Source organism: Pleurodeles waltl, chromosome 12, assembly GCF_031143425.1.
Source record: "Pleurodeles waltl isolate 20211129_DDA chromosome 12, aPleWal1.hap1.20221129, whole genome shotgun sequence".
Classification (NCBI taxonomy): domain Eukaryota; kingdom Metazoa; phylum Chordata; class Amphibia; order Caudata; family Salamandridae; genus Pleurodeles; species Pleurodeles waltl.
Genome location: NC_090451.1, coordinates 89,771,156 through 89,793,148, shown reverse-complemented (window position 1 = coordinate 89,793,148; position 21,993 = coordinate 89,771,156). Strand labels below are relative to the sequence as shown.

At 39.7% G+C, this 21,993-nt stretch overlaps 1 protein-coding gene across 1 annotated transcript in view; it reads left to right on the top strand.

Annotated features, from left to right (window-relative positions):
- Positions 1-21,993, top strand: part of TMPRSS9 (transmembrane serine protease 9) — a 143,657-nt gene that overhangs the window by 88,738 nt on the left and 32,926 nt on the right. Inside the window, exon 14 of the mRNA XM_069216322.1 lies at positions 21,578-21,714. Coding sequence (XP_069072423.1) covers positions 21,578-21,714 — 137 coding nt within the window. The remainder of the gene's footprint in view (positions 1-21,577; positions 21,715-21,993) is intronic.

Sequence of the window (21,993 nt, the reverse complement as noted above, 5' to 3'; positions counted from 1 at the left end):
GGGCACACAAAAAATAGAGAAACGAGAAGGGAAAGCAGTGAAAACGAGGGAAAAGAAAGGGTACAGCACATAAAATACTGTGTGTAAAAAAAGCATGGTTAAAGCAGCGAGAACAAGTAAAAAGCAAGGTGAAGGCACACAAAAAAGAGAGAAAGAGGAAAGAGAAAGCAGTGAAAACGAGGGAAAACCGATGAGTGGGCACGGAAGATATGTAGAATATCCTTGGCTTGGTTTTCCCTTTTCTCACTGCATTCACTTTGTTTTTTTACCCTCGTTCTCACTGCTTTCAACTTGCCTTTCCTCCATACTTTGTGTACCTTTTCCTAGTTTTTCCCTCATTCTCACTGCTTTCTCTTGCTGTGTATACAAGTTTTTTTAGTGCTGTCTCCTTGCTTTTCCCTCATTGTCACTGCTTTCGCTTTGCTTTTTTTACCTGTTGTATTGAGTGCTTTTTCCTTGTTTTTCTTCATTCTCACTGCTTTCACCTTGTGTATTTACCAATTGTTTTGTGTACATTCTCCTTGCTTTTCCCTCATTCTCACTACTTTCATCTTGCTTTCCCGCCATATTTTGTGTACCTTCTCCTTACTTTTTCCTCATTCTCACTGCTTTCACCTTGTGTACTTACCCATTGTTTTGTGTACATTCTCCTTGCTTTTGCCTCATTCTCACTGCTTTCATCTTGCTTTCCCACCATATTTTGTGTACCTTCTCCTTTCTTTTCCCTCATTCTCACTGCTTTCACCTTGCTGTTTCCCTGTCTTTTGAGTGCCTTCTTCTTGCCTTTCCCTCGTTTTCACTGCTTTCGCCTTGATTTTCCCCCTGTTTTTATGTGCCTTCTCCTTGGCTTGGTTTTCCCCTTTTCTCACTGCATTCACTTTGTTTCTTTTACCCTCGTTCTCACTGCTTTCATCTTGCCTTTCCTCCATACTTTGTGTACCTTTTCCTAGTTTTTCCCTCGTTCTCACTGCTTTCTCCTTGCTGTTCATACCTGTATTTTTTAGTGCTTTCTCCTTGCTTTTCCCTCATTGTCACAGCTTTCTCCTTGCTTTCTTACCTGTTGTATTGAGTGCCTTTTCCTTGTTTTTCCCTTGTTCTCACTGCTTTCGCCTTTCTTTCACCTGCTTTTTTTGTGGCTTCTTCTTGACTCTCCCTCATTTTCACTGTTTCTCCTTGCTTTTTCATGCATTATTTTGCACTCCTTCTCCTTGTTTTTCTTCATTCTCACTGCTTTCACCTTGCGTATTTACACATTGTTTTGTGTACATTCTCCGTGCTTTTCCCTCATTCTCACTGCTTTCATCTTGCTTCCCCCCATATTTTGTGTACCTTATCCTTACATTTCCATTGTTCTCACTGTTTTCACCTAGCTTATTCTACATATCTTCTGTGCCCACTCCTCGGTTTTCCCTCGTTTTCACTGCTTTCTCCTTCCTCTTTCTCTCTTTTTTGTGTGCCTTCACCTTGCTTTTTACTTGTTCTCGCTGCTTTAACCTTGCTTTTTTACACACAGTATTTTATGTGCTGTACCCTTTCTTTTCCCTGTTTTCACTGCTTTCCCTTCTCGTTTCTCTATTTTTTGTGTGCCCACTCCTTACTTTTCCCTCATTTTCACTGTTTTCTCCTTGCTGTTTCCCTGTCTTTTGAGTGCCTTCTTCTTGCCTTTCCCTCGTTTTCACTGCTTTTGCCTTGATTTTCCCTTGTTTTGTGTGCCTTCTCCTTGGCTTGGTTTTCCTTTTTCTCACTGCATTCACTTTGTTTTTTTACCCTCGTTCTCACTGCTTTCACCTTGCCTTTCCTCCATACTTTGTGTACCTTTTCCTAGTTTTTCTCTCGTTCTCACTGCTTTCTCCTTGCTATTCATTCCTGTATTTCTGTGTGCTTTCTCCTTGCTTTTCCCTCATTGTCACAGCTTTTTCCTTGCTTTCTTACCTGTTGTATTGAGTGCCTTTTCCTTGTTTTTCCCTTGTTCTCACTGCTTTCGCCTTGCTTTTACCTGCTTTTTGTGTGCGCTTCTCATTGATGCTCCCTCATTTTCACTGCTTTCTCCTTGCTTTTTCATGCATTATTTTGTGTTCCTTCTCCTTGTTTTTCTTCATTCTCACTGCTTTCAACTTGCGTATTTACCCATTGTTTTGTGTATATTCTCTTTGTTTTTTCCCTCATTCTCACTGCTTTCATCTTGCTTTCTCCCCATATTTTGTGTACCTTCTCCTTACTTTTCCCTCATTCTCACTGCTTTCACCTAGCTTATTCAACATATCTTCTGTGCCCACTCCTTGGTTTTCCCTCATTTCCACTGCATTCTCCTTGCTTTTTCATGCCTTATTTTGTGTTCCTTCTCCTCGTTTTCCCTCATTCTCACAGCTTTCACCTTGAGCTCGTACCTGTTTTTGTGCACCTTCTGCTTGTTTTTCCCTCGTTCTCTCTGCTTTCACCTTGCTTTTTTCCCATATATTTGCTGTCCCCACTCCTTTGTTTTCCCTCGTTTCCACTGCATTTTCCTTCCTCTTTCTTTTTGTGTGCCTTCACCTTGCTTTTTACTTGTTCTCGACTCCTTTAACCTTGCTTTTTCAAACGTTATTTTATGTGCTGTTACCTTTGCTTTTCCCTCATTTTCACTGCTTTCCATTCTTCTTCTCCATCTTTTCTGTGCCCTCTCCTTACTTTTCCTTTATTTTCACTGCTTTCTCCTTGCTGTTTCCATTTTTTGAGTGCCTTCTTCTTGCCTTTCTCTCATTTTCACTGCTTTCTCCCTGATTTTCCCTTGTTTTTGTGTGCCTTCTCCTTGGCTTGGTTTTCCCCTTTTCTCACTGCATTCACTTTGTTTTTTTACCCCTCGTTCTCACTGCTTTCAACTTGCCTTTCCTCCATACTTTGTGTACCTTTTCCTAGTTTTTCCCTCATTCTCACTGCTTTCTCTTGCTGTGTATACAAGTTTTTTTAGTGCTGTCTCCTTCCTTTTCCCTCATTGTCAATGCTTTCTCTTTGCTTTTTTTAACTGTTGTATTGAGTGCCTTTTCCTTGTTTTTCCCTTGTTCTCACTGCTTTCACCTTGCTTTCACTTGCTTTTTGTTTGGATTCTCCTTGATGATCCCTCGTTTTCACTGCTTTCTCCTTGCTTTTTTAATGCATTATTCGTTCTCCTTGTTTTTCTTCATTCTCACTGCTTTCACCTTGTGTATTTACCAATTGTTTTGTGTACATTCTCCTTGCTTTTCCCTCATTCTCACTGCTTTCATCTTGCTTTCCCGCCATATTTTGTGTACCTTCTCCTTACTTTTCCCTCATTCTCACTGCTTTCACCTTGTGTACTTACCCATTGTTTTGTGTACATTCTCCTTGCTTTTGCCTCATTCTCACTGCTTTCATCTTGCTTTCCCACCATATTTTGTGTACCTTCTCCTTTCTTTTCCCTCATTCTCACTGCTTTCCCCTAGCTTATTCAACATATCTTCTGTGCCCACTCCTTGTTTTTCCCTCATTTTCACTGCTTTCATCTTGCTTTTTCATGCCTTATTTTGTGTTCCTTCCCCTTGTTTTCCCTCATTCTCACTGCTCTCACCTTGAGTTTGTACCCATTTTTGTGTACCTTCTTGTTTTGCTCTCGTTCTCACTGCTTTCACCTTCCTTTTTCCCATATATTTTCTGTCCCTACTCCTATATTTTCCCTCGTTTTCACTGCTTTCTCCTTCCTCTTTCTCTCTTTTTTGTGTGCCTTCACCTTGCTTTTTACTTGTTCTCACTGCTTTAACCTTGCTTTTTTAGACACAGTATTTTATGTGCTGTACCCTTTCTTTTCCCTCGTTTTCACTGCTTTCCCTTCTCGTTTCTCTATGTTTTGTGTGCCCACTCCTTACTTTTCCCTCATTTTCACTGCTTTCTCCTTGCTGTTTCCCTGTCTTTTGAGTGCCTTCTTCTTGCCTTTCCCTCGTTTTCACTGCTTTTGCCTTGATTTTCCCTTGTTTTTGTGTGCCTTCTCTTTGGCTTGGTTTTCCTTTTTCTCACTGCATTCACTTTGTTTTTTTTACCCTCGTTCTCACTGCTTTCACTTGCCTTTCCTCCATACTTTGTGTACCTTTTCTAGTCTAGTTTTTCCCTCATTCTCACTGGTTTCTCCTTGCTATTCATACCTGTATTTTTTAGTGCTTTCTCCTTGCTTTTCCCTCATTGTCACGGCTTTCTCCTTGCTTTCTTACTTGTTGTATTGAGTGCCTTTTCCTTATTTGTCCCTTGTTCTCACTGCTTTCACCTTGCTTTCACTTGGTTTTTGTGTGGCGTCTCCTTGATGCTCCCTCGTTTTCACTGCTTTCTCCTCGCTTTTTCATGCATTATTTTGTGTTCCTTCTCCTTGTTTTTCTTCATTCTCATTGCTTTCACTTTGTGTATTTACCCATTTTTTTGTGTACATTCTCCTTGCTTTACCCTCAGTCTCATTGCTTTCATCTTGCTTTCCCACCATATTTTGTGTACCTTCTCCTTACTTTTCCCTCATTCTCACTGCTTTCACCTAGCTTATTCAACATATCTTCTGTGCCCACTCCTTGGTTTTCCCTCATTTTCACTGTTTTCTCCTTGCTTTTTCATGCATTATTTTGCGCTCCTTCTCCTTGTTTTTCTTCATTCTCACTGCTTTCACCTTGCGTATTTACACATTGTTTTGTGTACATTCTCTGTGCTTTTCCCTCATTCTCACTGCTTTCATCTTGCTTCCCCCCATATTTTGTGTACCTTCTCCTTACATTTCCATTGTTCTCACTGTTTTCACCTAGCTTATTCTACATATCTTCTGTGCCCACTCATCGGTTTTCCCTCGTTTTCACTGCTTTCTCTTTCCTCTTTCTCTCTTTTTTGTGTGCCTTCACCTTGCTTTTTACTTGTTCTCGCTGCTTTAACCTTGCTTTTTTTACACACAGTATTTTATGTGCTGTACCCTTTCTTTTCCCTCGTTTTCACTGCTTTCCCTTCTCGTTTCTCTATTTTTTGTGTGCCCACTCCTTACTTTTCCCTCATTTTCACTGTTTTCTCCTTGCTGTTTCCCTGTCTTTTGAGTGCCTTCTTCTTGCCTTTCCCTCGTTTTCACTGCTTTTGTCTTGATTTTCCCTTGTTTTTGTGTGCCTTCTCCGTGGCTTGGTTTTCCTTTTTCTCACTGCATTCACTTTGTTTTTTTTACCCTCGTTCTCACTGCTTTCACCTTGCCTTTCCTCCATACTTTGTGTACCTTTTCCTTGTTTTTCCCTTGTTCTCACTGCTTTCGCCTTGCTTTCACCTGCTTTTTGTGTGGCTTCTCATTGATGCTCCCTCATTTTCACTGCTTTCTCCTTGCTTTTTCATGCATTATTTTGTGTTCCTTCTCCTTGTTTTTCTTCATTCTCACTGCTTTCAACTTGCGTATTTACCCATTGTTTTGTGTATATTCTCTTTGTTTTTCCCTCATTCTCACTGCTTTCATCCTGCTTTCTCCCCATATTTTGTGTACCTTCTCCTTACTTTTCCCTCATTCTCACTGCTTTCACCTAGCTTATTCAACATATCTTCTGTGCCCACTCCTTGGTTTTCCCTCATTTCCACTGCATTCTCCTTGCTTTTTCATGCCTTATTTTGTGTTCCTTCTCCTCGTTTTCCCTCATTCTCACAGCTTTCACCTTGAGCTTGTACCCGTTTTTGTGCACCTTCTGCTTGTTTTTCCCTCGTTCTCTCTGCTTTCACCTTGCTTTTTCCCATATATTTGCTGTCCCCACTCCTTTGTTTTCCCTCGTTTCCACTGCATTTTCCTTCCTCTTTCTTTTTGTGTGCCTTCACCTTGCTTTTTTCTTGTTCTCACTCCTTTAACCTTGCTTTTTCACACGTTATTTTATGTGCTGTACCTTTGCTTTTCCCTCATTTTCACTGCTTTCCATTCTTCTTCTCCATCTTTTCTGTGGCCACTCCTTACTTTTCCTTTATTTTCACTGCTTTCTCCTTGCTGTTTCCATTTTTTGAGTGCCTTCTTCTTGCCTTTCTCTCATTTTCACTGCTTTCTCCTTGATTTTCCCTTGTTTGTGTGTGCCTTCTCCTTGGCTTGGTTTTCCTTTTCTCACTGCATTCACTTTGTTTTTTTACCCTCGTTCTCACTGCTTTCAACTTGCCTTTCCTCCATACTTTGTGTACCTTTTCCTAGTTTTTCCCTCATTCTCACTGCTTTCTCTTGCTGTGTATACAAGTTTTTTTAGTGCTGTCTCCTTCCTTTTCCCTCATTGTCAATGCTTTCTCTTTGCTTTTTTTACCTGTTGTATTGAGTGCCTTTTCCTTGTTTTTCCCTTGTTCTCACTGCTTTCACCTTGCTTTCACTTGCTTTTTGTTTGGATTCTCCTTGATGATCCCTCGTTTTCACTGTTTTCTCCTTGCTGTTTCATGCATTATTTTGTGCTCCTTCTCTTTGTTTGTCTTCATTCTCACTGCTTTCACCTTGCGTATTTACCCATTGTTTTGTGTACATTCTCCTTGCTTTTCCCTCATTCTCACTGCTTTCATCTTGCTTCCCCCCATATTTTGTGTACCTTCTCCTTACATTTCCCTTGTTCTCACTGCTTTCACCTAGCTTATTCTGCATATCGTCTGTGCCCATTCCTTGGTTTTCCCTCATTTTCACTGCTTTCTCCTTGCTTTTTCATGCCTTATTTTGTGTTCCTTCTCCTTCCTTTCCCTCATTGTCACTGCTTTCATGTTGTTTGTACCGTTTTTGTGTGCATTCTCCTTGCTTTTCCTCATTCTAACAACTTTCCCCTTGCTTTCCCCCATATTTTGTGTACCTTCTCCTTGTGTTTCCCTCGTTCTCACTGCTTTAACCTTGAATTTCCTCATATATTTTCTGTCCCTAGTCCTTGGTTTTCCCTTGTTTTCACTGCTTTCTCCTTCCTCTTTCTCTATTTCTGTGTGCCTTCACCTTACCTTTTACTTGTTCTCACTGCCTTAACCTTGCTTATTCAAATTATTTTATGTGCTGTACCCTTTCTTTTCCCCTGTTTTCACTGCTTTCCCTTCTCGTTTCTCTATGTTTTGTGTGCCCACTCCTTACTTTTACCTCATTTTCACTGCTTTCTCTTTGCTGTTTCCCTGTCTTTTGAGTGCCTTGGTCTTGCCTTTCCCTCATTTTCACTGCTTTCGCCTTGATTTCCCCTTGTTTTTGTGTGTCTTCTCTTTGGCTTGGTTTTCCCTTTTCTCAATGCATTCACTTTGTTTTTTTTACCCTCGTTCTCACTGCTTTCAACTTGCCTTTCCTCCATACTTTGTGTACCTTTTCCTAGTCTAGTTTTTCCCTCATTCTCACTGGTTTCTCCTTGCTGTTCATACCTGTATTTTTTAGTGCTTTCTCCTTGCTTTTCCCTCATTGTCACGGCTTTCTCCTTGCTTTCTTACCTGTTGTATTGAGTGCCTTTTCCTTGTTTTTCCCTTGTTCTCACTGCTTTCACCTTGCTTTCACTTGGTTTTTGTGTGGCGTCTCCTTGATGCTCCCTCGTTTTCACTGCTTTCTCCTTGCTTTTTCATGCATTATTTTGTTTTCCTTCTCCTTGTTTTTCTTCATTCTCACTCCTTTCACCTTGTGTATTTACCCATTTTTTTGTGTACATTCTCCTTGCTTTTCCCTCATTCTCATTGCTTTCATCTTGCTTTCCCACCATATTTTGTGTACCTTCTCCTTACTTTTCCCTCATTCTCACTGCTTTCACCTAGCTTATTCAACATATCTTCTGTGCCCACTCCTTGGTTTTCCCTCATTTTCACTGCTTTCTTCTTGCTTTTTCATGCCTTATTTTGTGTTCCTTCCTCTTGTTTTCCCTCATTCTCACTGCTCTCACCTTCAGTTTGTACCTGTTTTTGTGTACCTTCTTGTTTTTCCCTCGTTCTCACTGCTTTCACCTTCCTTTTCCCCATATATTTTCTGTCCCTACTCCTACATTTTCCCTCCTTTTCACTGCTTTCTCCTTCCTCTTTCTCTCTTTTTTGTGTGCTTTCACCTTGCTTTTTACTTGTTCTCACTGCTTTAACCTTGCTTTTTTAGACACAGTATTTTATGTGCTGTACCCTTTCTTTTCCCTCGTTTTCACTGCTTTCCCTTCTCGTTTCTCTATTTTTTGTGTGCCCACTCCTTACTTTTCCCTCATTTTCACTGCTTTCTCTTTTCTGTTTCCATGTCTTTTGAGTGCCTTCTTCTTGCCTTTCCCTCGTTTTCACTGCTTTTGCCTTGATTTTCCCTTGTTTTTGTGTGCCTTCTCCTTGGCTTGGTTTTCCCTTTTCTCACTGCATTCACTTTGTTTCTTTTACCCTCATTCTCACTGCTTTCACCTTGCCTTTCCTCCATACTTTGTGTACCTTTTCCTAGTTTTTCCCTCGTTCTCACTGCTTTCTCCTTGCTGTTCATACCTGTATTTTTTAGTGCTTTCTCCTTGCTTTTCCCTTATTGTCACCGCTGTCTCCTTGCTTCTTACCTGTTGTATTGAGTACCTTTTCCTTGTTTTTCCCTTGTTCTCACTGCTTTCGCCTTGCTTTCACCTGCTTTTTTTGTGGCTTCTTCTTGATGCTCCCTCATTTTCACTGTTGTCACCTTGCTTTTTCATGCATTATTTTGTGCTCTTTCTCTTTGTTTGTCTTCATTCTCACTGCTTTCACCTTGTGTATTTACCCATTGTTTTGTGTACATTCTCCTTGCTTTTCCCTCATTCTCACTGCTTTCATCTTGCTTCCCCCCATATTTTGTGTACCTTCTCCTTACATTTCCCTTGTTCTCACTGCTTTCACCTAGCTTATTCTGCATATCTTCTGTGCCCATTCCTTGGTTTTCCCTCATTTTCACTGCTTTCTCCTTGCTTTTTCATGCGTTATTTTGTGTTCCATCTCCTTCCTTTCCCTCATTGTCACTGCTTTCATGTTGAGTTTGTACCCGTTTTTGTGTGCATTCTCCTTGCTTTTCCCTCATTGTAACAACTTTCCCCTTGCTTTCCCCCATATTTTGTGTACCTTCTCCTTGTTTTTCCCTCGTTCTCACTGCTTTAACCTTGAATTTCCTCATATATTTTCTGTCCCTAGTCCTTGGTTTTCCCCTGTTTTCACTGCTTTCTCCTTCCTCTTTCTCTATTTCTGTGTGCCTTCACCTTACCTTTTACTTGTTCTCACTGCCTTAACCTTGCTTTTTCAAATTATTTTATGTGCTGTACCCTTTCTTTTCCCCCGTTTTCACTGCTTTCCCTTCTCGTTTCTCTATGTTTTGTGTGCCCACTCCTTACTTTTCCCTCATTTTCACTGCTTTCTCCTTGCTGTTTCCCTGTCTTTTGAGTGCCTTCTTCTTGCCTTTCCCTCGTTTTCACTGCTTTTGCCTTGATTTTCCCTTGTTTTTGTGTGCCTTCTCTTTGGCTTGGTTTTCCCTTTTCTCACTGCATTCACTTTGTTTTTTTTACCCTCGTTCTCACTGCTTTCAACTTGCCTTTCCTCCATACTTTGTGTACCTTTTCCTAGTCTAGTTTTTCCCTCATTCTCACTGGTTTCTCCTTGCTGTTCATACGTGTATTTTTTAGTGCTTTCTCCTTGCTTTTCCCTCATTGTCACGGCTTTCTCCTTGCTTTCTTACCTGTTGTATTGAGTGCCTTTTCCTTGTTTTTCCCTTGTTCTCACTGCTTTCACCTTGCTTTCACTTGGTTTTTGAGTGGCGTCTCCTTGATGCTCCCTCGTTTTCACTGCTTTCTCCTTGCTTTTTCATGCATTATTTTGTTTTCCTTCTCCTTGTTTTTCTTCATTCTCACTGCTTTCACCTTTTGTATTTACCCATTTTTGTTGTGTACGTTCTCCTTGCTTTTCCCTCATTCTCATTGCTTTCATCCTGCTTTCCCGCCATATTTTGTGTACCTTCTCCTTACTTTTCCCTCATTCTCACTGCTTTCACCTAGCTTATTCAACATATCTTCTGTGCCCACTCCTTGGTTTTCCCTCATTTTCACTGCTTTCTTCTTGCTTTTTCATGCCCTATTTTGTGTTCCTTCCCCTTGTTTTCCCTCATTCTCACTGCTCTCACCTTGAGTTTGTACCCGTTTTTGTGTACCTTCTTGTTTTGCCCTCGTTCTCACTGCTTTCACCTTCCTTTTTCCCCCATATATTTCCTGTCCCTACTCCTACATTTTCCCTCCTTTTCACTGCTTTCTCCTTCCTCTTTCTCTCTTTTTTGTGTGCTTTCACCTTGCTTTTACTTGTTCTCACTGCTTTAACCTTGCTTTTTTAGACACAGTATTTTATGTGCTGTACCCTTTCTTTTCCCTCGTTTTCACTGCTTTCCCTCTCGTTTCTCTATTTTTTGTGTGCCCACTCCTTACTTTTCCCTCATTTTCACTGCTTTCTCCTTTCTGTTTCCATGTCTTTTGAGTGCCTTCTTCTTGCCTTTCCCTCGTTTTCACTGCTTTCGCCTTGATTTTCCCTTGTTTTTGTGTGCCTTCCCCTGGCTTGGTTTTCCCTTTTCTCACTGCATTCACTTTGTTTCTTTTACCCTCGTTCTCACTGCTTTCACCTTCCCTTTCCTCCATACTTTGTGTACCTTTTCCTAGTTTTTCCTCGTTCTCACTGCTTTCTCCTTGCTGTTCATACCTGTATTTTTTAGTGCTTTCTCCTTGCTTTTCCCTTATTGTCACTGCTGTCTCCTTGCTTTCTTACCTGTTGTATTGAGTACCTTTTCCTTGTTCTCACTGCTTTCACCTTGCTTTCACCTGCTTTTTTTGTGGCTTCTTCTTGATGCTCTCTTGTTTTCACTGCTTTCTCCTTGCTTTTTCATGCATTATTTTGTGTTCTTTCTCCTTATTTTTCTTCATTCTCACTGCTTTCACCTTGCGTATTTACCCATTGTTTTGTGTACATTCTCCTTGCTTTTCCCTCTTTCCCACTGCTTTCATCTTGCTTACCCCATATTTTGTGTACCTTCTCCTTACTTTTCCCTCATTCTCACTGTTTTCACCTAGCTTATTCAACATATCTTCTGTGCCCACTCCTTGGTTTTCCCTCATTTTCACTACTTTCTCCTTGCTTTTTCATGCCTTATTTTGTGTTCCTTCTCCTTGTTTTCCCTCATTCTCACTGCTTTCACCTTGAGTTTGTACCAGTGTTTGTGTGTATTCTCCTTGCTTTTCACTCATTCTCACTGCTTTCCCCTTGCTTTTCCCACATATTTTGTGTACCTTCTGCTTGTTTTTCCCTCGTTCTCACAGCTTTCACCTTGTTTTTTCCCATATATTTTCTGTCCCTACTCCTTGGTTTTCCCTCGTTTTTACTGCTTTCTCCTTCCTCTTTCTCTCTTGTTTGTGTGCCTTCACCTTGCTTTTTACTTGTTCTCACTACTTTGACCTTGCTTTTTCGCATATTATTTTGTGTGCTGTACCCTTTCTTTCCCTCATTTTCACTGCTTTCCCTTCTCGTTTCTCAATTTTTTGTGTGCCCTTTCCTTACGTTTCCATCGTTTTCACTGCTTTCTCCTTGCTGTTTCCCTGTCTTGTGAGTGTCTTCTTCTTGCCTTTCCCTCGTTTTCTCTGCTTTCTCCTTGATTTTTCCTTGTTTTTGTGTGCCTTCTCCTTGGCTTGGTTTTCCCTTTTTTTACTGCATTCACTTTGTTTTTTTACCCTCGTTCTCACTGCTTTCACCTTGCCTTTCCTCCATACTTTGTGTACCTTTTCCTAGTTTTTCCCTCGTTCTCACTGCTTTCTTGTTGCTGTTCATACTTGTATTTTTTAGTGCTTTCTCCTTGCTTTTCTCTCCTTGTCACGGCTTTCTCCTATTTTTTTTGCCTGTTGTATCGAGTGTTCGTTTCCTTGTTTTTCCCTTGTTCTCATTGCTTTCGCCTTGCTTTCACCTGATTTTTGTGTGGCTTCTCCTTGATGCTCCCTTATTTTCACTGCTTTCTCCTTGCTTTTTCATGCATTGTTTTGTGTTCCTTCTCCTTGTTTTTCTTCATTCTTACTGCTTTCATCTTGCTTCCCCCCATATTTTGTGTACCTTCACCTTACTTTTCACTGTTTCTCACTGCTTTCACCTACATATTCTGTGCACCTTCTCCTTGCTTTCCCCTCGTTCTCACTGCTTTCACCTAGCTTATTCAACATATCTTCTGTGCCCACTCCTTGGTTTTTCCTCATTTTCACTGCTTTCTCCTTGCATTTTTACCTTTGTATTGAGTGCCTTTTCCTTATTTTCCCCTAGTTCTCACTGCTTTCACCCCCATATTCTGTGCACCTTCTCCTTGCTTTCCCCTCGTTCTCACTGCTTTCACCTAGCTTATTCAACATATCTTCTGTGCCCACTCCTTGCTTTTCCCTCATTGTCACTGCTTTCTCCTTGCATTTTTACCTTTGTATTGAGTGCCTTTTCCTTATTTTCCCTTAGTTCTCACTGCTTTCACCTTGCTTACACTTGCTTTTTGTGTGGCTTCTCCTTGATGCGCCCTCATTTTCACTGCTTTCTCCTTGCTTTTTCATGCATTATTTTGTATTCCATCTCCTTGTTTTTCTTCATTCTCACTGTTTTCACCTTGCATATTTACCCATTGTTTTGTGTACATTCTCCTTGGTTTTCCCTCATTCTCACTGCTTTCATCTTGTTTTCCCCCATATTTTGTGTACCTTCTCCTTACTTTTCCCTCATTCTCACTGCTTTCACCTAGCTTATTCAACATATCTTCTGTGCCCACTCCTTGGTTTTCCCTAATTTTCACTGCTTTCCCCTTGCTTTTTCATGACTTATTTTGTGTTCCTTCTCCTTGTTTTCCCTCATTCTCACTGCTTTCACCTTGAGTTTGTATCCGTTTTGTGTGCATTCTCCTTGCTTTTCACTCATTCTCACTGATTTCCCCTTGCTTTCCCCCCATATTTTGTGTACCTTCTCCTTGTTTTTCCCTCATTCTCACTGCTTTCACCTTGCTTTTTCCCATATATTTTCTGTCCCTACTCCTTGGTTTTCCCTCATTTTCACAGCTTTTTCCTTCCTCTCTTTTTTGTGTGCCTTCGCCTTGCTTTTTCCTTGTTGTCACTGCTTTAACCTTGCTTTTTCACGTTATTTTATGTGCTGTACCCTTTCTTTTCCCTCGTTTTTACTGCTTTCCCTTCTCGTTTCTCCATTTTTTGTATGCCCATTCCTTACTTTTCCCTCATTTTCACTGCTTTCTCCTTGCTGTTTTCCTGTCTTTTGAGTGCCTTCTTCTTGCCTTTCCCTCGTTTGCACTGCTTTCTCCTTGATTTTCCCTTGTTTTTCTGTGCCTTCTCCTTGGCTTGGTTTTCCCTTTTCTCACTGCATTCACTTTGTTGTTTTTTACCCTCGTTCTCACTGCTTCCACCTTTCTTTTCCTCCATACTTTGTGTACCTTTTCCTAGTTTTTCCCTCATTCTCACTGCTTTCTCCTTGCTATGTATATCTGTTTTTTAAGTGCCGTCTCCTTGCTTTTCCCTCAGTCACTACTTTCTCCTTGCATTTTTACCTTTGTATTGAGAGCCTTTTCCTTATTTTTCCCTTGTTCTCACTGCTTTCACCTTGCTTTCACTTGCTTTTTGTGTGGCTTCTCCTTGATGCTCCCTTGTTTTCACTGTTTTCTCCTTGCTTTTTCATGCATTATTTTGTGTTCCTTCTCCTTGTTTTTCCTCATTCTCACTGCTTTCACCTTGAGTTTGTACCCGTTCTTGTGTGCATTCTCCTTGCTTTTCACTCATTCTTACTGCTTTCCCCTTGCTTTTCCCCACATATTTTGTGTACCTTCTCCTTGTTTTTCCCTCGTTCTCACTGCTTTCACCTTGCTTTTTCCCATATATTTTCTGTCCCTACTCCTTGGTTTTCCCTCGTTTTCACAGCTTTCTCCTTCCTCTCTGTTTTGTGTGCCTTCGCCTTGCATTTTCCTTCTTCTCACTGCTTTAACCTTGTTTTTTCACACATTATTTTATGTGCTGTACCCTTGCTTTTCCCTCGTTTTCACTGCTTTCCCTTCTTGTTTCTCCATTGTTTTTGTGCCCACTCCTTACGTTTCCCTCATTTTCACTGCTTTCTCCTTGCTGTTTCCCTGTCTTTTGAGTGCCTTCTTCTTGCCTTACCCTCGTTTTCACTGCTTTCACCTTGATTTTCCCTTGTTTTTGTGTGCCTTCTCCTTGACTTGGTTTTCCCTTTTCTCACTGTATTCACTTTGTTTTTTTACCCTCGTTCTCACTGTTTTCACCTTGCCGTTCCTCCATACTTTGTGTACCTTTTCTAGTTAAAGTCATTTTTTGAAAGTGGAGACCTACCTTGCCTTAATGAGATACAAGGTAGACGTTCCTGTGCAAAAAATTACTCTATGGCCTTAACGCCATATTTAGGGGCATATTTATACTCTGCAGCATATTTATACTCTGTTTGCACCGAATTAGCATCATTTTTCTCACTCTAATTCGGTGCAAATCTAACTCCATATTTATACTTTGGTGCTAGACCTATCTAGCACCAAGACCCTGATTTTTACTTTTTTTTGCACCGCATTAATGTCATTTTTTGACGCAAATGTGGCGCAAACTTACAAAATATTGGCCCTTATTTATACTTTTTGCTGCAAAACTGCACTAACTCAGTTTTGCACCAAAAAGTTTAGCACCAGCTTGCACCATTTCTGTGCACCAGCCGGGCACCATATTTATGGAATGGTGCAAGCCGATGCAAAGGGTAGGCTAGACTTTAAAACAATGACTTTAGTGGGGTGGGGCTGGCAGTATAGAAGAAGAGGTTTAGCACCAAAAAATGTCTTTAGGCAGGTTAGAGTAAAAAAAAATGACTCTAACGAGATTAGTGTCATTTTATGGTGCTAAACCTACCATGCCACATGACTCCTGCCTTAGAAAAGGCAGGAGTCATGCCCACCACCCCAATGGCCAGCACAGAGGACAGGGGTACCCTGGGCATGGCCATTGCACCCTGTGCCATGTATGGGGGCCCATTTCAGGGCCCCCTATGGCACTTTCAAAAATAAAATGCACTTACGTGTACTTACGTGGGATGGGGTTCCCCATCCTCTCATTCCCTCTAGTGTGGGTGGGGTGCCCCTGGGGCCTAGGGAGGGCACATCTGGGCTTATTCCATGGTGTTCCACTATGGAAACAGGCCCACAGGTCCCCTAACGCCTGCCCTGACCCAGGTCTTAAAAAATGGGGCAAAGCAAGCTTTGCCCCATTTTTTGACCCCTCCTCCCTCGCACCATTTTTGCATGGGAGTATAAATATGGCGTTAAGGCCATAGAGTCATTTTTTGCATGGGAACGCCTACCTTGCATCTCATTAAGGCAAGGTAGGTTTCCACTTCCAAAAAATGACTTTAACTCCATAAATTTGGCGCTAGACGGGTCTAGCACCAAAGTATAAATATGGAGTTAGTTTTGCACTGAATTAGAGTTTTAAAAAATGACGCTAATTCAGTGCAAACAGAGTATAAATATTCCCCTTAGCGTAAAAAAAATGATGCTAATCTGGTCAGAATCATTTATTTTGACTCAAACCTGCCTAACGTCATTTTTTTGTAAGCTAGCCTACCCTTTGCACCGGCTTGCACCATTCCATAAATATGGTGCCCAGCTGGTGCTAAAAAATGGTGCAAGCCGGTGCAAAACTGCGTTAGTGCAGTTTTGCACCAAAAAGTATAAATAAGGCCCTTAATATTGTATAAATGCACACAGAGTGCCTGTCTTCTCTATATTGTGAGGAGAGAGGGCAGGCATATATATATTTAAAACAAAAAATGTAAAGCAATTGTAACGCTGCATTCCAGGTGGATTATTGATTTGTTTGTGGCAGCGCCCAAAATTGGATCAAATTGACTTGAAAAATCTCGCTCACTAAGAAGAAAGGAAATCTGTGGAATTGACTGTGCATACAAAGTAACACACGCTGCTGTCCGCAGTAACATCAGCTGTTGTAAATAAATTGATCCGAAGAAGCCATGTCTGGAAATAACAACATATGCGTACTAAACAAGAATCAAGTAACATGCATTTTGGAAATGGAGACACGCTTTCTAAAAGAAAGTGCCTTTAACAGCAGGCAGCAAGAGATGTGTGTGTTATGAGGAGAGACGCGGCAGCTGTTGGTAAAGAAGCACGCGCTGCCGGGCGCGGCGGCGTGTTATCATCAGAAGTGAAGTTAAACTTGTGAACGCCACTAGGAAATAATAGGGAAAACGTAAACTGACAACAACTGGTGTTCGTGTTACTGACAGGATTGGATATACATGGTGAAAGCAAAGGTAAGCGAGAGACAGCACTGCTTGCCTGGTGCTAGTGGGAGTTGAATGTGCGGAATCGGAAAAGACCGCCATAATGAATCTCGGCACGCTAGGGTAAGTGCTGTCTTTTTCATGCAATTGGGTGCACAATAGGAGATCAAATGTCGGTGCGATCCAGTAATGGAATTTTAAAATTGGTACCCCTTATAATGGATTGGGAGAGATGCTTTGGGAGTAAAAAGCAAAGTTATATTGTGTACAAACTGTCATTATTTCATCTACCTCGGCATCTTGTGAGATCACATTGGAAGATAATTACTCATAGTATTGGTTTTGATTTAGAGGATTTTAAAGTTTTTCTAGAAGTGCATAAACGTGGAAACAAGGGCAGCCAAATTATTGCAAAGAGCGGAATGTTTGTTTGGGAAGGAGAAAAGGACAAATATAGTAACAACCAATCAATCAGAAGAAACATGTATGGAAAAAAACTTGAAATTCTTGTATATCAAGTTAAAACGCCTATTGAAAAAGGAAATTACAAAGAGTTGGGAGTGCTTAACACTGAAAAAATATATAGAAGTGGGGAGAGTTCCCAGAGGTCTAAGGATCTTTACATTGCCCAATCATCCGGAAACAAAATCAGAAATGCTTGAGGAATGGGGTACTAACAGTATGGAGTGTTAAAAAAATATGATGCGCATTATTATTAAGTATGCCAAAAAGGATATTGAAGAAATTTTGAAAAACATAAAGGAAATAGAAAAAAAAGATTACATTGTTAAATAAGGAGGATGAAAGTAACAAACTAAGACGAACATGGAGGTTAATTTGGAGAAATATGAAAAGATGATAGAAGAACGTAAACAGAGGAAGTTCAGAAGGTATGAAATTGACTATGAAACTAGGAGAATACAAACATTCACTAAAAGATTTGACATATTGAAACAACAAAACCGTATTGGTGTTGATAGTACGATACATTCCCCTGAAACATCAATAAGTGAATCAGATGCAGAGCTAAGTGAGGGTGAAAGAACATCTATACCTATCAGAAAAACTACTTTTTTCAGACGAAATGAAGCTGATATATATGGATCAGAGAACACCAAGAGGCAGAGGCCAAGTACGAGGAAGAAAATTTGGAGTAGAACTGGGAAACATCAGAAAACAAGAAGGGGACCAGGAAAGAACAAGAGGTTACCCATTGAGAAGCAAACAAAAGAATCAAATAAACCAATAGAGGTAGAACAGAATACAAATTTGATTGTCAACCTTTCCAATCATAAGTTGACACAACAAGAAAGGACTCTCTTAAACAAAGGACTAATGTTTTGTCCAGAAATGCATTATGATTATGTAGAAACTGGAAATGACCTATATAAATTTGTACGCAAATTGAAATTGGCCAAATCTTTTTCCAAACATGCTCCTAAGGAACAATTATATAATGATCATGAAGAAGTGACTTCTAATTTAATTATTCAACAAAAATCTGAAATCAAGACAGTCTATGATCTGATGTACAATCTTGAAGATCATGAGATATCTGAAACTCTATTCCTAGAGGAACTAGGAATTAATACAGGAGAACATTGCCATACTGACTTCAAGCCCAAATCCACATTTTGTCCAGTACTATCACCAGGTAATAGGATTGATGTATTTCATGATCTGGTGGTGGAAGAACTAGATAGATTGGAAAAGATCAAAAATATAAAAAGAGAAAATATCACTTTGCAAGAACGTCAAGCACTCAAGGAACTTATGGAAAACCAAAGCTTGGAAATAAAACCGGCTGATAAGGGGGCAACATAGTGATTATGGAAAAACAATAATACATGGAGGAAGCATATCGACAATTGAATGTGAGCAATCGCTATTTGAAACTGGATAATAATCCCCTGAACGAGTTAACTATGGAGTTGAATAAACACTTGAATACATGGTATAAGGAGGGCTTATTAAATGATGGTGAAAGATCGTTCTTGAGAAATCAAAGTCCTATCATACCCACAGTATACTTTTTCCAGAAATCCATAAAAGTCTGAATAAACCGCACAACATCCGATAATCTCCAGTTGTGGATCATTATATGAAAACATTTCAACATATGTAGATCATTTTTTAGCTCCTATGGTACTTAGCCTTAGTTCCTATATCAAGCACACAGGTGACATTTTGAGAGTATTAGCTGGAATTAGATGGGAGGAAGGATACAAGTTAATTACTATTGATGTGGTATCCTTATATACATCTATTAGTCATGAAGCAGGACTTACAGCGGTAGGTTATTTTCTACAACAACGTGATATGAACAAATTGAAACATTCACAAATGTTATTGAAAATGATTGATCTATGTCTGAGGAATAACATCTTTCTGTTTAATCACCAAATATATGCCCAAATTTGTGGGGCAGCGATGGGTGTTCCTTCTCACCCAGCTACGTGTTGGTGGGAAAAACATGTAGCATGGGGAGAGGAGAACGAAGAATATGCAGAAAAAGCAATAATTTGGTTGAGATATATAGACGATCTATTTATTGTGTGGAATGGAACAGAGAGTGAATTTGTGCAATACTTTGAAAAGTTGAATCAAAATGAGATGGGCCTACAATTTACATACAACATAAGTACCAATTGTGTCCAGTTTTTGCATGTACATGTATATATAGAGAACAATAAAATTGAGACTACTCTGTTTTGAAAGGCAACATCAACAAATAGTATATTGCGTGGGGATAGTTTCCATCCAACATCGCTTAAGAGAAGTATACCATATGGAGAATTTATCAGGATTAAACAAAATTGTTCCACTGAACAGGAAATGGAACAAACGTTTATTGAAACCAGACAAAGATTCATTCAGAGAAAATACAAATACAAAGATATAAGATCTGGAGAATAAAAAGCAAGATCTCGGACAAGAGACGAGATCTTAAATAAACCAATGACGAACACAACAAAGAATTAATCTAACATAAGATTGGTAATGACATACAGCAAAGAGAATCATTTAATTCTGAATACTCTCAATAAATACTGGGATGTCACAAAAAAGGATCCAGATTTTGGGAAAATGGTTGGAGATAGACCAATGATAATGTACAAAAAGGTACCATCTTTACAAGATTTATTGGTAAATAGTAATTTCCAGATAAAGAAACCGTCAAATTGGTTAACACCTAAAACAAATGGCTTTGTATGTTCTGGTAAGTGCAAAGCATGCCGTATAGGCATAAATACGAAATAATGTTTAGATCATCAGGGTAATAGGATGATGATCAACAAAAGGATCACTTGTAATACCACTTATGTGGTTTACATAATTGAGTGTTTCTGTGGATTACGTTACATGGGAAGTACGATTTTTCCCTTGAAAAAACTTATTTTAGAACATATAAGAGCTGTACAAAACAAGGACTTGGCTTATGCCATGGCGAAACATTTGAAGACACATGACAGAGTAAATTGGACAAACATGAAATTCTTTGGAATTGCAAATATTGACTTTAATGAGAGAGGAGGAGATCGAGAGATGAAAGTAAGATGTTTGGAATCACAATTTATAATACAGCTTAAAACTAAGACCCCAAGGGGTCTTAATGGGGATGAGGAACTTCACTATCACTTATAATAGAACAATTAGAAGTTCACATATTATTATATAATACGTTGACATATAATTAACTAGATAAGAATACCAATGGATATATTTGGTGATGTGTAGAACATACTTAAATGTGTGCAACTAATAGTGAAAAAAAGATCATTGAAAATGGCAATAAGAGACAGTGAGAGTGAAGGAACATTGATATCAGTGACAAATAATGATAAGTTGATTAGTGAACTCCCCATAGAAGTATTATTGCCAAGAATAGCAACATTGGCGTCCTATATGAGGACTCTTTTCATTTATATATTTGTTGGTAGGAATATATTTCAGTAATTTATGCACAAATTTGGATTTATAATTTATTGTGTTTTGCTAACAGCATTAGGTGTTTTATCCTTTTTTTTCTTAGGATATTTTTTAAATCTCACTACATGTCCCATAATGCACTTAGATGTCAGAGGTAATAGACTATAAATAAGAGACACTGAAAAAATAGTCACACACTGTGAACAAGCTCAGTAGGTCGAAACGCGTTGGTGGTGATGGTTGGTGGTGTACACGACTGAATTAAAAAGCATAAAAACTTTCCTGGAGTGCAGTGTTACAATTGCTTTCAATTGTTTGTTTTAAACATATTTAAGAGGAAAGGTTCATTCCTCACGTTTGCACCAGCATGAGATGTGTGCCACAATGAGGACCGTTATGTTGGATTAATATATACATACATACATACACACACATACACACTTTTACAAGGAAATTAGATGTAGAGTTAAGAATAGTAAATCAATACTTAACTATTCTTCCATACCATCATGATATTCTGGTAGCTGACATTCTATAATATTTTTGTAGAACCATCAATTTGTGGACAATATCCTGACAACCGCCCACCCAAGACCCTTCAGTTATAAGAGGGAAATATCCTTACAATTACTCTGGTTAGTGCCCCTTTCACAAGAAAGCCAGAATTTCAATAACATGTCTGTAAATTGGGGATGTGATGTCTACCTAAGAAAACAAATTGGCACATATTTGTTAAAAAGTAACACAAGACCAGGCTGCGTTGCGCTAAAGGGGGCGAGCAGAACAGGACAATTTACTAAGATGTGGCATTGTTACCCACTCTCTCTGTGCTGGTGCACTTTTTGCTGCCAGGTACCAACACACACACCTTTGTGCCATAATGCATAGGTGGGTGTGTTATCTAAAGAATACTTTTTGTACTGAAAAGAGCCCTTCCTTTAAACAACTCTCCTGTTGTTAACCTTTTCCTGCTTTGTATGTGTGCAGTACATATGCTAAATAGAGAAAACAAGGAGAAATAAAAACATTTCTCTTTGTTGCACCTGGCTTGAGGAGGCTTTGATGATTGCTGATAAGGACTGCCTCAAAAACCTAAAGGTGGCTGATGTAAACTCCCATACACCACCCATGAAATGCCCCCTTGATGCAAAGCAGCTCACAGCACAATTTTATGTTATGTTACTGCTGCAAACTGTAGTAAATCCCAACATAATATTTTGTGTTGTGTTTGGGTTACAGAAGTAAAACAAAACTGGAACATTGCTTCAGTAAATCTGGGCCTTTATACATGAAATATAAAAGATGGCGAGGATCCATGTTCCAGGGGCTGACTAAGTCAGCTGGGTGTCTGACTTCGTATTTCAGAAAGATGATGGCATACCTTGGCACATATTGTATTTATGATGTTCTTGTTTTCTTGCTGCAGTGGCCAAGCCCGATGTGCTGCAAAAGGCTTCTGTCGGTATCATTGACCAGAAGATATGCAACATTCTCTATAACTTCTCCATAACTGATCGGATGATATGCGCAGGCTTCATCGATGGGAAAGTGGATTCATGCCAGGTAATCAGTGTTTCTTTAAGGACAAATGAGGATGAGCAATCGTGCCTTCAGAGATTTGTGACCACTCATATGATTCAGAACAGATGGTGAAAGAAAAAGGATCACAATGGTGGGACAGGATCCAGTTAAGAACGCCAGTCCAAGAAAAACAGTAATCTCTTTCAATATTTTAAGTCACTTTTTGGTGAACAAATATTGAGGAAAAATCAGAAGTCACCTATGGAACTCTATCTCTTATGTAAATGTATATAGTAAGATTTGCTTTGTGGTCCACAGAGG